This window comes from Bubalus kerabau, chromosome 21, assembly GCF_029407905.1.
Source record: "Bubalus kerabau isolate K-KA32 ecotype Philippines breed swamp buffalo chromosome 21, PCC_UOA_SB_1v2, whole genome shotgun sequence".
In the NCBI taxonomy this organism is placed as follows: Eukaryota; Metazoa; Chordata; class Mammalia; order Artiodactyla; family Bovidae; genus Bubalus; species Bubalus kerabau.
This window is the reverse complement of record NC_073644.1, coordinates 6,947,501-6,962,887: the sequence shown is the minus strand read 5'-3', so window position 1 is coordinate 6,962,887 and position 15,387 is coordinate 6,947,501. Positions and strand designations below refer to the sequence as shown.

The following is a 15,387-nucleotide window of genomic DNA, read 5'->3' as shown; positions in this document are numbered from 1 at the left end:
GTTGTTGGGCATATGATTGCAGTGAAAAATCCAGTAGATAACTATGTACATATAAAGGAAAATCGCATACATAAGAGATTCAAATTGTTCTATGTTTCTTCTTTGTTGCCCCCTTTTTTCATCTTTTTTTTAAAAAAAAATTTCCTCATCTGAGCAGCAACGAGATATGTTATTAATGGACCCTGAGTTGAACAAGGTATTTGTTACAGTAACTTTTGACCTGCTTAATAAGTACTCACGCTGTGCAGCGGAGTTTTTATTGTACTCTGCAGTGTACAGTTATGAAGTGTGGTACATAATAAAATAAAAGCAATAATGTTGATATTTCTGAGGGATCCATCAGAGCTGACCCGCAGCGACATACTTCATCTGGTTTGTCTGGGTATGAATGTTTGAAAGTTATGGCTGAAATGACTAGAGACAATATTGTGTTTATGACTTCTGATTGTTTACTGTTGTAAGGAACCTCACCCTTTGTGATTCCCAGAACTATTTCTGTGGCAGTTCATTAGTGTTGGTGTCAAGAAACAGATGAAAAAGACAAAATGCACTTAGTATTAGGCAATAAGATGTTTTAAGCTAAATGTCGGCATTTAATGTGTAAGAGTGTAAAAAGCCCATGTGGAACCATTCTGGAAGGAAAGAGCACACATTTTTGTAGTTTTAGGTGGGCTTTTTTAATGTGTGTATTATTCAGGTCCATGCTTCATGAAATAATTAATGTGGCTTGAGATGGTTTTTTTTTTAGGAGGCAAACAAAACAAACCACAAAGATTAAGGAGGAAGTACCTCTTTTCACTAGAAAAGTATAGGATAGGTTTCACAGATAATCGTCCTGAAAATGACAGCTGTTTAATATTGGAAAAGATGGCCATTTGAATCTAAAAAATACATTTATCTGTAAAAAGATAAATTGCTACCTTGAAATATAATTTGTGTTTGCTTGTCTCTCTTCCTTATCAGATTGTACGTACCTTGAGGATGGAGGCCTGGGTCTTTTTATCTCTGTGTTTCCAGAGCACAGGATGGGATCTGGCCCGTAGCGGACGTTCAAGAGACATGTAACAGTGGAGATATTAATACCTGAATTTTTATCCTTGTAACAGCTCCTATATAGTGTGAGACCAAGGGAGAAAATTAAGAAACACCTGGTTTCTTGACAATAAAATTAAGATACTCAGTACCGCCTTTCAAATGAGTACTGCCTCATTTTTTCATTATTGAGAAGAAATTCATCCATCTTGATCAGCCAGCCCACTTTTGAATGGAAAACTCATAGCTTTATATTTTGGAGAAATGTGTAATGATTAATAATCAGTGTTGAACGGGGTAGTCTGTAAGTGAGCTTCTGGTAGGCTGTAGGACCTCGGTGGTACCGCTACTGTTTTTCCTTGCTGCTGCTGCTGCAGTATTAATAGTATTGCTTAGCAGAACAAAGTACAGAGCCTCATAGCATCTATACAGACACCGTCTGCTCATAAATATTTTTGACTACCATTTTTGTTGCTGTCAAAGTAAGTTTTAAGCCATATTTTCACTCATCAACATTCACTAGAGTGTTGATTGATAAGTCTTCTTTTGAGTATTGTGATGGGGATAGGAAAGGTGTTAACTAGTTGTCAGTTACTTTTAAACATTTCATTGAGCTCAGTGCTCATATGGCCATTCTGAGAAGTCTTTGGTGTTTCAATACCTTGCTGGAATGATTTTCATTAAAAAAATATGACAAGTGTAAAAATAAAAATGAGTAACGTTTTTGTGTGATCATGCCTCATATTTAACTTTATAAATAAAGCCATTAGCTCTAAAGAAGTCATGATATGCTTCTGAATTATTTCAAAGGTAATACTGTGGACCCCCACACACACATAAGTGTGTTGACATGATTCACCCTTCAATACATGCCTCAGAAGCAGTCATCAAAAGCATTAGGTTGGCCAAAAGTTTTCAAATTGTCTTTTCCCTCTCTGTTGCATCCACCACATTTTATATGACCCGGAAGCAGGTGGTGAGAAAACCTGATTGGACCTCCAGGAAGTGCTCTGATGTTCATCGGCCTCATGTGCAAGACAGAAAAGCTGATAGTCCGAAATTGCTCTTTAAACTAAGACAGACTGTCAGTCTTCAGGAATGGTGGGGAATGGCCTATTTATGTAATCAGATACTAACCCTGGGAGCGAGCTGTCAGGCACATGCTTGTTGTGTAAGCAGCAGGCAAACTGTGCTTTATCTGACAGACAGTGTGTAAATCTGTCCATGCAAAACCCCAAATGTTTAGTTTGCTCCTAGTCACTGTAATAATCTGCTTATTTTCGTCTGCTCGAGCAATGACATCACTTAGCAGAATGTGCTGCAGACATAAGTCCCAGATAAGGGTGCGTTGGTGTCAGTCATTCATTCCTTGATTGGCAAGAAGATAAATAGGAATTTACTAGAGGTTTGCTTTCAGCTAAAAGAATAGGCAACGTGTTCTGGACAGGAATAACTTTATTTAGCGTGGTTATTTTACATCTTGAGGAAATGGACAGCAAGCATCATGTCTAATTATAGTTTCTAGGAATAAGCAGCCGACCGTATCAATAACTATTGAATAGCTGTGTCCACAGGGAATCTGGTTTGTTAAGATGCCTTTACTTTACTTACTATATATATATATATTTATTTATTTATTTCATTGACTTTGGTATGTGTTATATTCAGCACCCTTTAGCTTTTTATTTTAACAACACCTTTTTATTATTTTATTTCCTGAGTGTGAATAGTAATGAGTTTATAAATGTGAGTATTTAAGAATCTGTAAACTAGATCCTATTCTTGAGGAAAAACGGAACTTTTTAAATCTGAATTTTTTTTCTTTTTTTAAAATTCATTTTTAATTTAATTCATTTTAAATTCATTTTTAATTAAATCAACAATATTGTGTTGGTTTCTGCCATAAATAAATCAGTTTTGTATAAATAAATAAATAAAACTACAGAGTAACTTCAAAAAATCTGAATTTATGAGTTGACACTCAGAGAGTTAGAAATGAATTCAGTGTTTTCATATATTTGTTCAGGAAAATAGTGCACCTTCCCATGATGTCTAGATTATAGCAGGTGTTAAATGTGAGTAGCATTGTCCTTGATATTCTCTCTTTGACTAAGCAATGAAACTAGGAATTTTCTTTAAAATTTCTGTGAGATTATTCAGCCTCTTCAAATAGTCATTCAAATCTTAGTTTGATTTTAGGAAATAAATGGTTTCTCTTCTAATTGTAAATGATTGGGGACAGTCTTGGTTGCTTTAAACAAAGAGGACACCTCAGTCCTGGACCCTAGTCTTGTGATCAGAACCTTCATAGGACGCACTTCTGAACTCCCCCCCGGGAAGCGAGCAGCAGTTGGGGTGTACGGCTGTGTGTAGCAGAGGCAACTTGGGCGCCCCCAGGTAGACGCTCTGCTGTCCTGGTGCCGGTGGCCACATGTGTCTGAGAGTGACCAAAGGTTTTCCTAAGAATTTTAACATCAGCAGTGGGAGGAAAATGAGAAGTATGCAAAAGCAGATGTGCTGATACCAGCCCTGAAGGATAAGTACATAACTGCGCTTCTTTGTGTACTGCAAAGCTGTGGGCATTTTGATTTGAATTGATTGCCCAAGTACCAGAGTTCATGTATTTAGCCTTTTGTTAGTTCATCATAGTAGCTTCAGATAATTACATTCAAATTGGTTTTATCAGTTGTCAAAATCAAATAGCCCACACTTAAAGAGTTTGATCATTGAATTCTTTAATTCTGCCTTTTTATGTCTTTTCCTCAGTCACCAACTCTGTCCACAATATTAATCCCTGGTCAGGTCTATGTAAACTCAGGTACAAGTTAAAATTCCTTCAGTGGTCTTGTATTCCTCGTTTGTTGTTCCCCAGAGAAAATTTTCCTGATTATCTTTTACCCAGGCTTTTATTTGTAGTGCTTTTTCTTCTCTCTCTGTTCTCTATTGCATTACTCTTTTGAAGAATAGTAGGTACCAGTAATAAATAGAAACTTGCTTATTATGAACAATGTTCTCTATATTTGGAAATGGATGCACAGACTCTGGATGGTCCATAACATGGTTTATAGACATGAGGACACGTGTCTTTCCCATCTTTGAGTAGCTTTCCTTTAGTTCTTAGCTCATAGGCACGTTTGTGTGAATATCACTTACATTCCCATGGAATGCTTTATCTCTGTCTTCTGCTTATATATGGTGTCTCTTTATATTTCTCTTTTTATTGTTAGGTTTTCGTTCTTGGTCTCTCAGTTTTGGTCAAGAAGTTTGCATTCAGTCGCTGATCACCTGCTCTGTGTAGAGCATTGTGTGTGTGCTCAGTCATTCAGTCGTTGCCAACTCTTTGCGACCCCATGGACTGCACCTGCCAGGCTCCTCTGTCCATGGAATTTCCCAGGCAAGAATACTGGAGTGGGTTGCTATTAACTCCTCCAGAGAATCTTCCCAGCCCAAGGATTGAACCTGTGTTTCCTGCATTGGCAGGTGGATTCTTTACCACCTAGCCACCTGGGAAGCCCAGTGTTCTCGATTCTTTTACTGTTATTACTATCTTTCCTTTTCCTACTTATATTTCTGGTTTTGTGTTACTATAAAGCATCGTTTATTAGACTGTTACTTTCTGTTTTTTTCTGTCTTTGACAAATTAAAGGATAGAGATCTCAAGCCTCTGTCTTCTGGAAGTCAGGCTTTTTTGTTCAGTGGACAGTTACCTAGCACGTGGATTGCCTCTAGCCCCACAGATGGGAAGCCAGGGCCTTTCAGGACAGAGAATCAACTGTGATGATCCCAGCTAGATACATGCCACTGACTCTCAGCCTCACAACCTCTTTCCTAACCTGGAGGGGACAGCCTTTGGTAGCACCACTTCATGACTTTGGGAACACATCTTTAGGACCTCACTCAGTGGAAATTTGGTTAAAATTAGAATTACAGGGTTTTATTGTTGGGACATACACTGGCAGTATTTTCCTTGAACTCCACTGCACCTGACATGTATAGAAATTCAGGCTTAGAGAACAGGGTGGCTGTTTGTTTCACCGCGGTGGCGTGGTTTCCTGCAGGCAGCTTTGTTTGCAGTTTTAAACATGTCATTGGGAATGTCATTTATCAGAATACTTCTTGCCATATTTTGAGCCTTCAGTAAAATTTAGTTCTATAAGATTATTAAATTTTATAAATGTTTCTTAATACACCATTTCCTGCCCTTATCACTGTGAAAGAGATCAAGAAGCTGAAAATCTAATGTCCCTGAATCGTTTGGAGTTTTAGGGAATGTAGGTAAATGGAAGTGGTAAGCAATTCAAAAGTCCATATGGGTGAGGTGGTAGAGAGTCAACTTTTGAGTGGCAAATAAGCCACAACAGGATCAGGGCTCTTGTGTAACAGAGAAGTAAATCAAAACATTAGCATAGGTCTTTAGTGAGAATTGGCTCGACAGTCACAAAAATGTGATAATATCTTCATTATTGAATACCTAGAACCATCTCTTCCAAAACTGTGACTATGTGGTCACTTGTGACAAACAGAAGATTCTTTAACTGCAGTGAAGAGTATCTGTAGCTGTCAGCTCTATGGCATTCATAGTATAGGCTTATAAAATCAATTAGCACTGATGTCTGACCTATCTGAATATAAATATAGTGAGGTTTTTGATTACAAAAATTGAGGGAAAAAATGTCTTTCTCTTTAGAGATCTGATTTTATACTGCCTCAGTAAATATTTCACGTTTCTCTCTGCAGCACTCTGATTTTTTCAGCTGTGTAGCACTGTATGTAAGTATGGCATAGAAAAGCCAGTGGTGGATAAAATCAGTGATTCTTTTAAGTTTAACTTAAAAATTTCTTTCAGCTAACCTCCTTGTATTCAATTATTCTCCTAAAATTGTGTTTGCTTATCCATATATATTTTTACAATGGAATGTGTGTTGGTAGATATTTGCAGTACAGGAATCTGTAAGGTGCTGAGTAGAAGTTCCTGTTTCCCTGATTGATGCTTTGCCTCTTCCTCTGGGCTCCCTCAGCCAAGTCCCACTTCCCGCCCAGGATTACTGCTATTCACAGTGACTCTGTCCCTACGGTTTCTGTTTGTTCATACATGTATGTATGTATGTGTGTGTGTGTGTGTGTGTGTGTATTTTGATGCATTGCATATTAAAATAAAGTTTTATAAGTTTTCTTCTTTTACAATACTTAATTTATTATTTGAGCACTTATCCACTAGGTAACTACTCTGTGGTAAGCCCTGCATTGGGCCCTGAAAAGTGTGAGAGTGTTAGTCTCTCAGTCCTGTCTGACTCTTTTCGACCCCATGGACTGTAGCCCTCCAGGCTCCTTGTCCATGGGGTTCTCTAGATAAGAATGCTGAGTAGGTTGTCATGCCCTCCTCCAGGGGATCTTCCTGACCCAGGGATGGAACCTGCATCTCTTAAGTCTCCTGATTTGGCAGGAGGGTTCTTTACACCACCCGGGAAGCTGGGCAGGGGGCTGGTTTTCTATAGGAGACGATGGGGAGCCTCAGAGAGAAAGTGACGGGTGATCTAGGCCTGACTGAGCAGAGGGGCCCAGCTCCATGAGTCTTTTGAGCAGAGGCAAAATCCTCAAATATCCTGAAGAGGATTGTGGGGGCATTGCCAAGAGATGCCAAGAGGCCCCTGTGCTGGTGGGCGCTCGGGGTGGCTTGGGGTGGGGGAGAGGTGATGGCAGCTCAGGCCACACCAGGCTCTGGAGGACCCTGCGAGGACTTGGGTTTTTTCCTTCTGCGAGAGATTGGAGGGTATTTAACAGAGGCCTGGCGTGGTCTGATTCAGGCTTTAGTGGAGCCACTGTCTGCTGTTTGGTGTGCAGAGAACAGCCTGCATGGAGGACGGGGGTTGGTGGCAGAGGCCGGGCTCTGTTGGACACTGGGCGGGGGTTGGCGGGTTGGACCCCAGTGGCCGCAGCAGGCAGATGAAGTGTCCGGACTCTGAATTTATCTGAGAAACGCAGCCCATGCAGGTGGACTGGATGAGATAAAGAGTCATGGATCATGCCGTGGTTTTGGCCTGAACAGTGGGAAGAGTGAGGTCACGTCATTAACTTTAATGATGTGGTTAATGGGCAAAACCACTGTCAGAGCAGGTCCATCAGGGGAGACTGGGAATCAGGTATAGATGCGTTACATTTGAGAAGCCTGTTAGCCACCCAGGGGGAACTGTTGAGTGGGGCAATGGAGTCCCAACCAGACTGCAGATATAAATGGATGTCCTCAGAGTACAGACCACCAAAGGTGTGGGGTGGGTCACCAGGCTTCGGGAGGCAAGGAGGAACCCGCTGAGGTGACTGATGAAATTTACTTTCTCAGGTCAAGGGGCATGGCTGTCAGTGCGGGTGTGCTTCATGCTGCCATGGGTAGGTCAGATCTCGCTCTTGGGCTGCAGTCTGACTTGTATTGAAGACGCCAGTGTGCCAGGCTGGGCAGGACGTGGCTAAGTTACAGAACAGGGCACCTGTGGTCCCCGCCTGCTGGGCACGCTCTCTGGGTGCCTGTGCCCATGTGCTGCATCCCTGAGACTCTGCTGGGGCAGCTGGCACTCTGGACACATAGTGAGGTCTGACCCTCAGGGCGCCTTCATGGGTGCTTCCACTTGGGCAAAAGTCTGCTTGTTAACAGCCTTACATGAAGTAATCTCTTGGACTTTAATTCATGTTCACGTATTTCAGTCTGAAAAAATCTTTAATAAAAAGAGAGTAGAGCCATATAAAGAGTTGAGCAGTTTTGTTTTCTTTATATCATAAAGTCTAAGCTAGCAACCTCTTTGACTTTCATTTTTATTCCTTCCCAGCCCGTAATTGAAGTCTTTTTTGCTGTTAACCTCATTTTGATAGCGCCAGTTAATTCTGTATTTTAGCTGCCCTAACACTATAGTTATGCCAAGTATAAATATATTTTATCACCTACATTCTTCCAGTTGTTTTTGCTTATGCACTTAATTATATTAGAAAGAAATTTAGCTTAATATTTTGAATGCTGGAAGGTACATAATAAATGATAATGCTATTCCATATAGTCTTTTGTTTGAGATGTTGAAGATTTGAAAAATTAGTATAAATGATCTATATGCAGTGTTTATAGATGCCTATCTGAGTTTATCTTTTCAAAATAATTTAGAACATATGAGAAGGAGCTGAAGTCCACAAATCTATTTTGTAAAAAGAATTCTGTAGCTGTACACATCCAACTTTTTAAGTAAATAGTACTCATTACTACTGAAAGGAAGCTAAATTCGTTGCTTTGTCCTACATTTAGGAGGTTGTTCCCACCCAGATTCACCTCAAATATGTATGTTTTCTGTAGTTTTACTGTTTCATCGCAGGCTATATCATGCCCATTGCGTGGTGGACATGTGTGAGAAACGGCAGAGAGATTGCTAGTATTTACTTACTCTTAGTTGAATCATAGTCACTTTAAGACTCTTTAAGAATTTTTTTTTTTATGTTAATCCAATTTTGGCACTTTCCCTTGAACTTATGATTTAGAAAGGAGCAGGGAAAATTCCTTGCAATACGTATTTCTATGTATCTGAATGTCAGAATGTTGTGATTTAAAGCCAGCTGTGATCCACGTCAGACTCTACGGTACCCACGTTGAATTCATCTTCTGAACGTGCATCGTGTCCTGGCGATGCTCCAGCGCACAAAGGCTCCCAGATAGTTACTCTAGAAGTGCACTGTAACTGCTGTTCTTCGGACTAAGGTCTCCGAAAGGGTCAATTTCCTACTGAACTCTGAGATTACTGGGCCATACATCTCAGCCCTTCCAGCTAATCTTACCTTGAGCTCAAATGGTTCCCTAGATCATGCTGACACGCTGGAAGGCCAAGATGATGACAAAGGCCAGGACAATGAAATACCTAAGTTTGGAGAGGCTGCCTTTCCTGCTTCAACAAATCACACGGTCACCGTCAGGGTGGACAGCCCTTTCTAAATCTGGCGAGTATATTCAAATGTCTAGAAATTCTGTTTCCAAAGTAGACACATGAGGACCTACAGGGTAGAGTGCAGACATACCATATTTGCTTGTGCGTAAGGTGCACGGCTCTATGGAACATAGTCCAGTGTATGTTTTTCAGAAAAAACACACAATTTTTTTATACATATATCAAAGGTGAATTTAAACTTGTTTGGCAGAAAGAAATGTTATTTTGCTCACTTCCACTTAATCTACTGTGTACTTGAGTCCTGTATGAAGTCACATTTTGAATAAATAATGATGGTCCACTGTCCCCATGTTAATATGCCGAGAACTGTATATGCTGGTGTCAGTTGCTGGTTCTAACAGGGCTGTCGTATTAACAGACTGAAATCTCCTCCGTTAGGGGTATTACCCAAGCACTGCTTCTGATCAGCCTTGTTGTCTTTGGCTTATTAATTTTGTTAAGAAAACTACTAGCCTGATAGTTCTTCCTTGGTAAGCCAGAGCTGGCAGGGATTGCCGTAAGGAATCCAAGCAGGAAAGCATGGCTTTCTTATTATCGCTGTCTTAAACAGTTGGGAAATAATAGGTAATTCTCATGATTCACTATTTATAGAACACCAGTGATCTACACTGTAATATGAAATGAAGAGATGTCTCATGCTCAGTATTTTTAGAAATATTGATGTGAATACACACCAGGAATAAAAATTACATGGTCCTCCTGAGGCTCCGAGAGCCTGCCCAAGGCCAGACACTTATTAACTTCTCCTTCCCCAGCAGCATGAATATCTGACCCCAAATATTATTTCTGAGTCCATGGCATGGCAGGAACTGAGCAGCTCTCTTCATGTGAGAGTGTCAGCTTTATTAGTAAGAGGGGATTGGAACCATCTGATGGTTCATCAGATGTCTGATGTTTTTCTACAATGTATATTTGTCCTAGTAAAATTTCATATTATATTGTTAATTAAACTTTTTTTTTTTTGCATAATAGCACCACTCTGCATATATGCTAAGTCACTTCAGTTGTGCCCTACTCTGTGAGACCCTGTGGACTGTAGTCTGCCAGGATGGAGTGGGTTGCCTTGCCTTCCTCCAGGGGATCTTCCCCGCTCAGGGATTGAACCTACGTTCCTTGTATCTCTTGCATTGGCAGGCAGGTTCGTTACCACTGATGCCACCTTGGAAGCCCCAATACCACAATATAAAGACTGTATTATGACTTTTATAAATTTCTTACAAATCATTGTTTCTTGGTGAATTAGGACAGAAGTTTTTATTCATATTCAGCTTCCACTAATATATCAGTTACATTTAATATTAATGTATTAAAAATTAAAAGAAAATAGCTTTAGTGGATTTTGTAGTTGATTTTTAAAATCTGTGCTTTCCTCCTTTCTATAAACCTGTTTGTTCTTATTAGTAAAATTCTATCTTCTTTATATTTACCAACCAGTTCCTTCTAAAGTATTTAGTATTGTAACTGGCAACAGTGGCATCAGAAAACTTAGTAAAACCTTTCCCATTGACATGCAACTGGTACCGTCCAAGGTTCTTAGCTCTGAAATAACGTTTTTATAGCATCCATAGGTATACAACCTGAAACATAGCTGTTGCTGTTAGCGCTGCTGTGCTGTTTGTATGATTGTGCAAATGGGTTTATCATAAATCTCAGATGTGCACATTGTTATGGTAGGTTTTCCCCCAGACACATACATATTTGTGGCTTGTATACAAGTGTACTGTATCTTTTTGATCATGAGTGCTCGTGGAGGATAAAGCCACATTTAGCTCCTTAGAAATATTTAATATAATCGAATAATCTTGAAAAACAAGTAATGGAAGATAGAGGATGGGGGTGGTGCAGAGCAGAGAAAAATAAAGAATAGACTGGCATTTCCTTTTGTCATCTCAAAGTCAAATGTCTCCATCTTGTTATCAGGGCCATTTAAATCTGACTCAGCTCAAAGGATGAACTTTATTTCTCCCTTCTGCTCAGCCTGCTCCCCACCCCTCCCAGTAACAGAGTAACTCAGGGTTCACACACACCGCCTCGCCCACCTCGGCCTGCGCCTCCTCCAGGCTTCTCACTGCTGGCCACCTCTCTTACTGAAGTCCATTCGCTCTTTCATGTTCATCCGAAGCCCTGCGTCAACCATGAAGCCTTTCCATCTGTTTCAGTCTGTACTCACCCATGCTTTTCTAAACATCTTAAGCTTTTTCCAAAGTCCCACACACGGGGGTGCACTTATGTTTCAGTGACATGAGCATTGACCATTGAGTCGTAGGCTCCCTTTGGGGAGGTGTATGTATCTTTCATTCGTTTAAAGGTCTGCGTATAGCATAAATCACTGCTGGACACACAGTAGGTTCCAACACATACTTCATTTTTATTGATCAGTTGAAGCAGAAGTAGCTGAACTATTACAATTTGCAGATTGTTGGGCTTGTGTTATAAATGTGTAAAGATCGAAACATTAGTCAAGATGTTTGGGATGAAGGTATAAATAGAGAATGAAATGCATTTTGTCATTTTAGCTCAAATTATTTATATCAGCAAGAGCACTAATTTAAAAGAAATTCTTTTTATTTGATCTTTAAACAGTAGTATTCGTCCTTTATTTATAACTGCTATTGTAACCTTCCTTGGGTAAATCCAGTGTTTTCTCACTTAACCTGAAGCGATAAAATTTCATTTAGTCCAGACTGGAGGATTGTGGCAATTTAATATATGTTTTGTTCTCTAGGACTTGACTTCTATGGTTAGTTAAAATTGTTTCAACTTTGCAGGCCCTCCAGCTCCACGACACACTTGAAAGGGGTAGTTTGAAGAGGACGGGGCGGCCTGCCCTGAATGGGTCTCACATGCAGCGTAATTCCTTCCACCTGTGCTCCTCATGTTGGCTTTTGAAAGCCCTGCAGGAAACACAGACTATTTTAGGACTAAACCACTTCTTAAAGCCTGAGATGGGGGCTTAGTGGACCTTTGTTTGCCAGCAGTGCTTGATTCAGATCCTTCTACCCGGGACAGATCAGGGTGCTTTGCAGGGGGCTGGTGGCGGGGAATGAGTGGGAGGATGCTACCCCCATCTCAGCCAGGGACTGGCTGCTGACCGTCTGCAGGCCAGATCAGGCCCCCCGCCTGTTTTCGTAAATAAAGTTTTATTGGAACACAGCCACACTCCTTTGTTTATCTACCGTCCATGGCTACTCCTGGGCCGCAAAGGCTGAGTTGAGAAGTTGCATCAAAGACCTGATGGCCCCCCAAGTAGAAAATGTTGTTTAGTTGCTCAGTCATTCTGACTCTTTGCGACCCTATGGACTGTAGCCCGCCAGGCTCCTCTGTCCATGGGATTTCTCAGGCAAGAATCCTGGATTGGGTTGCCATTCCCTTCTAGGGGACCTTCCCGACCCAGGGATGGAAGCCACATCTCCTGCATTGACAGGTGGATTCTTTACCACCACAGTGCCTGGGAAGCCCCAAGTAGAAAATATTGACTGTCTTTAATAAGGAGCCTTTCCTGACCCCTGTTGTGCTGGGGAGGATTGGACACAGGCAGTGAAATGGGGACAGTTCCAGCCAAATTTAATAGGATGGTTTGGGGTAAGCCAGGGTTGATGGTCTCTCTGACAAAGAAAAATTTCATGGGAATGAGATTTTGAAGGATGCGTTCAGTCTTGAGGGCATGGCCTTTGTAATCCTTGAATGTTTTTCTCTGGAATGAGTCATTCTCTGGGTTCATAGTAGACAAAGGCAACCTGGGATTAATATTCTACCAAAGGCTCCTCCCAGAAGTAATTTTGACTTACAGTAATATGTTTTCTGGCCCTTTTCAGGTCTTTTCAAAGCTTTTCAACCTTTGGAAAGAACCAAAAGGGCCAGAAAAACATGTTTCACAGCTTTTAGAATCTGAATGATATCTTAAAATATTTTAAAATGACAGACTTGGGCAAGAACAAGGTTAAATTTCTTTTCCAACTAGTTAACAACGATCTTGCCTGTTAATTAGGCTCATTATCACCTGTTCAGGGCAAAAATGCACTCAGGACTCGTGGCTTAAGTGGCAGGCTCCTGCGTGTGCTCTATAAAAGCCCTCACAGCAAGTCTCCAGCTTTTCTCTGTAAGGCACACTTGAGCCTGAAGAGTTGAATTCAGTCAGTGGAACCTTTCTAATCTTAGGTCTTTGTGGCTTCTTTATGTAAATCATGTTCATGTTTTATATATAATCAGAAACAGGTCACTCTAGAGAGTCTAGCCTAATTTAAATGATCTGGGTAGTTGCATTGTATAGTTTTGGTTTCAGGATACAACTTCGTTCATTGAGTCAAAGTTGTTTTTTTGGTCCTAGGACGCACACACAGTCATACAGACATAACTTATACACACATACACACACACACACACACACACACAAGTATTTGGAAGAAAAGGGCAGAGGAATGCTGAGTGTCTTCCTAGTTATAACTGAGCTGTCAGTGTGCTTTTTAATTTTCAACTTAGAGAAAACAAACATTCTTACTTTCCATGTAGTTTAAAGTTACATATTTTATTTAAATATATGTATATATATGTGTATATATTATATAGTACTTTGAAACTTCATAGAAATAAGATAAACAGGATTACATTGGAGTAATTTTGGGGTAATTCATGTTGATTTAGTGCCTGTTTTGCATGAATAAATAGTTTAAATCAAATGTTTTCTAGGCAAAAAACAATATAGGCACCTCACCGTTCCTGGGTGTACAGGTGTTACTGCATTTGTTACTGTGGCAGAGTTTTTGAGCTGCTTCATTCTGCTTTGTTGCCTTTTGGCTACCTTTCCAACATAACACACTCACGGGAATTAATTGAGCATTGAAGTTGTTCTTTAGTGATTGTCTTTCTATGTCTTTTTATGTGCTTCTTTGTTCAAGAAAGTAAGTGTTTTTCAGTTTTATTTGCAGCTTAGCAGAAATCTGTATGGTAACTACTGGGCAAAAACCCCATCATATTCTATTTTCGTTTCATCTCTTTGTGTATTTATTACATAATCATTAAATTATAATCATTCTAAATGGTGGCTGTTGTCCCAAAAAAGCCACCTACGTATTGGTAGTATTTGAGTAACTTAGAAATTTTTGAAACAGATTCATTTGTATATTGGACTGTTTTTCTAGGAATCATACAGACCTTACCTGGTTCTGTATGTTCTGTGTTTCGTGTTTATTCATGAAGACCAGCAGTGCCTGTCAGTTAAGGTTTCGTGATGTCAGTTTTCCATTACAGTCATCATTTTACATCAGTCAACACTTTTGTTCCAGAGTTTTGAAAGATCATAACTGAATAATTATTTAATATTTTAATAAAACCTAGCTAATTGTTTGCCTAAAGTTTCATTTGTAGCAGATCTTGCTCATTTCTGTGGTTTTTGTTTTGTAGAGGTGAATCAGTATGACTTATTAACTCAATCTGTCATGTAGAAAACATAAGAAATACTGGATTGCTTAATTTAATTATCCACTTTGAATTGTGTAAATTTTCACAAACAGTGAAAGCACTTTGGAAGATGTTAACATATGGCCGTGTTTACTTTGTCTTCCTTTTAAAAACAACAAAATTGTACAACTGTAGTTAGCTCTCTAGCCCCAGATGACGCCTTTGCCCTTCTTCTCATAAACAAGCAGTATTGACAAATTATGATGTCATGCATGTTTTTGCATGTGGATCTCATATGTTAATATTTAATATTTCTATACTTGTTTTGTTTCAATGCAGTTACATTTTTGAGATTGTTTAAACCATGCTGATAAATGTAACTCATTGATTCATTTTAACTTCATCATGATATTCCATTTTATGATGAAACTCATTATTTTTATACTCCCCAGCTGATGGATATTTAAGATTGTTTATGTATTAATAGGGATAGTTTTGTTTTTTTTTTTAACATGCCTGTACTTGAGCATGAGTTTCTCAATTGTGTGGACCCAGATTGGGCTTTCCAGGAGAAAGGCAAAGGACATTACAGGTCTGAAATGCATCACTAAAGCAAATATATTCCAAATTATTCTGATGTGCAGAGATTAGAAAATCACATAAAAATATACTAGTGACATTTCTTCAGTTCAGTTCAGTCGCTCAGTCGTGTCCGACTCTTTGCGACCCCATGAATCGCAGCACGCCAGGCCTCCCTGTCCATCACCAACTCCCAGAGTTCACTCAGACTCACGTCCATTGAGTCAGTGATGCCATCCAGCCATCTCATCCTCTGTTGTCCCCTTCTCCTCCTGCCCCCAATCCCTCCCAGCATCAGAGTCTTTTCCAATGAGTCAACTCTTCACATGAGGTGGCCAAAGTACTGAAGTTTCAGCTTTAGCATCATTCCTTCCAAAGAAATCCCAGGGCTGATCTCCTTCAGAAT

General features: G+C 39.9%; 1 protein-coding gene across 5 annotated transcripts in view; it reads left to right on the top strand.

The window, feature by feature from the left end:
- The window catches only part of ZNF407 (zinc finger protein 407), a 384,300-nt gene that overhangs the window by 205,158 nt on the left and 163,755 nt on the right, over positions 1-15,387 (top strand). The window contains exon 5 of one of the 5 annotated variants that reach the window (XM_055558913.1): positions 964-1,754. The exons of the other annotated variants lie outside the window; for them this stretch is intronic. Within the exon in view, the coding sequence (XP_055414888.1) occupies positions 964-979 (16 nt within the window). The 3' untranslated portion in view covers positions 980-1,754. Of the gene's footprint in view, positions 1-963; positions 1,755-15,387 lie in introns of those variants that run through there. 5 annotated transcript variants of the gene reach the window in all.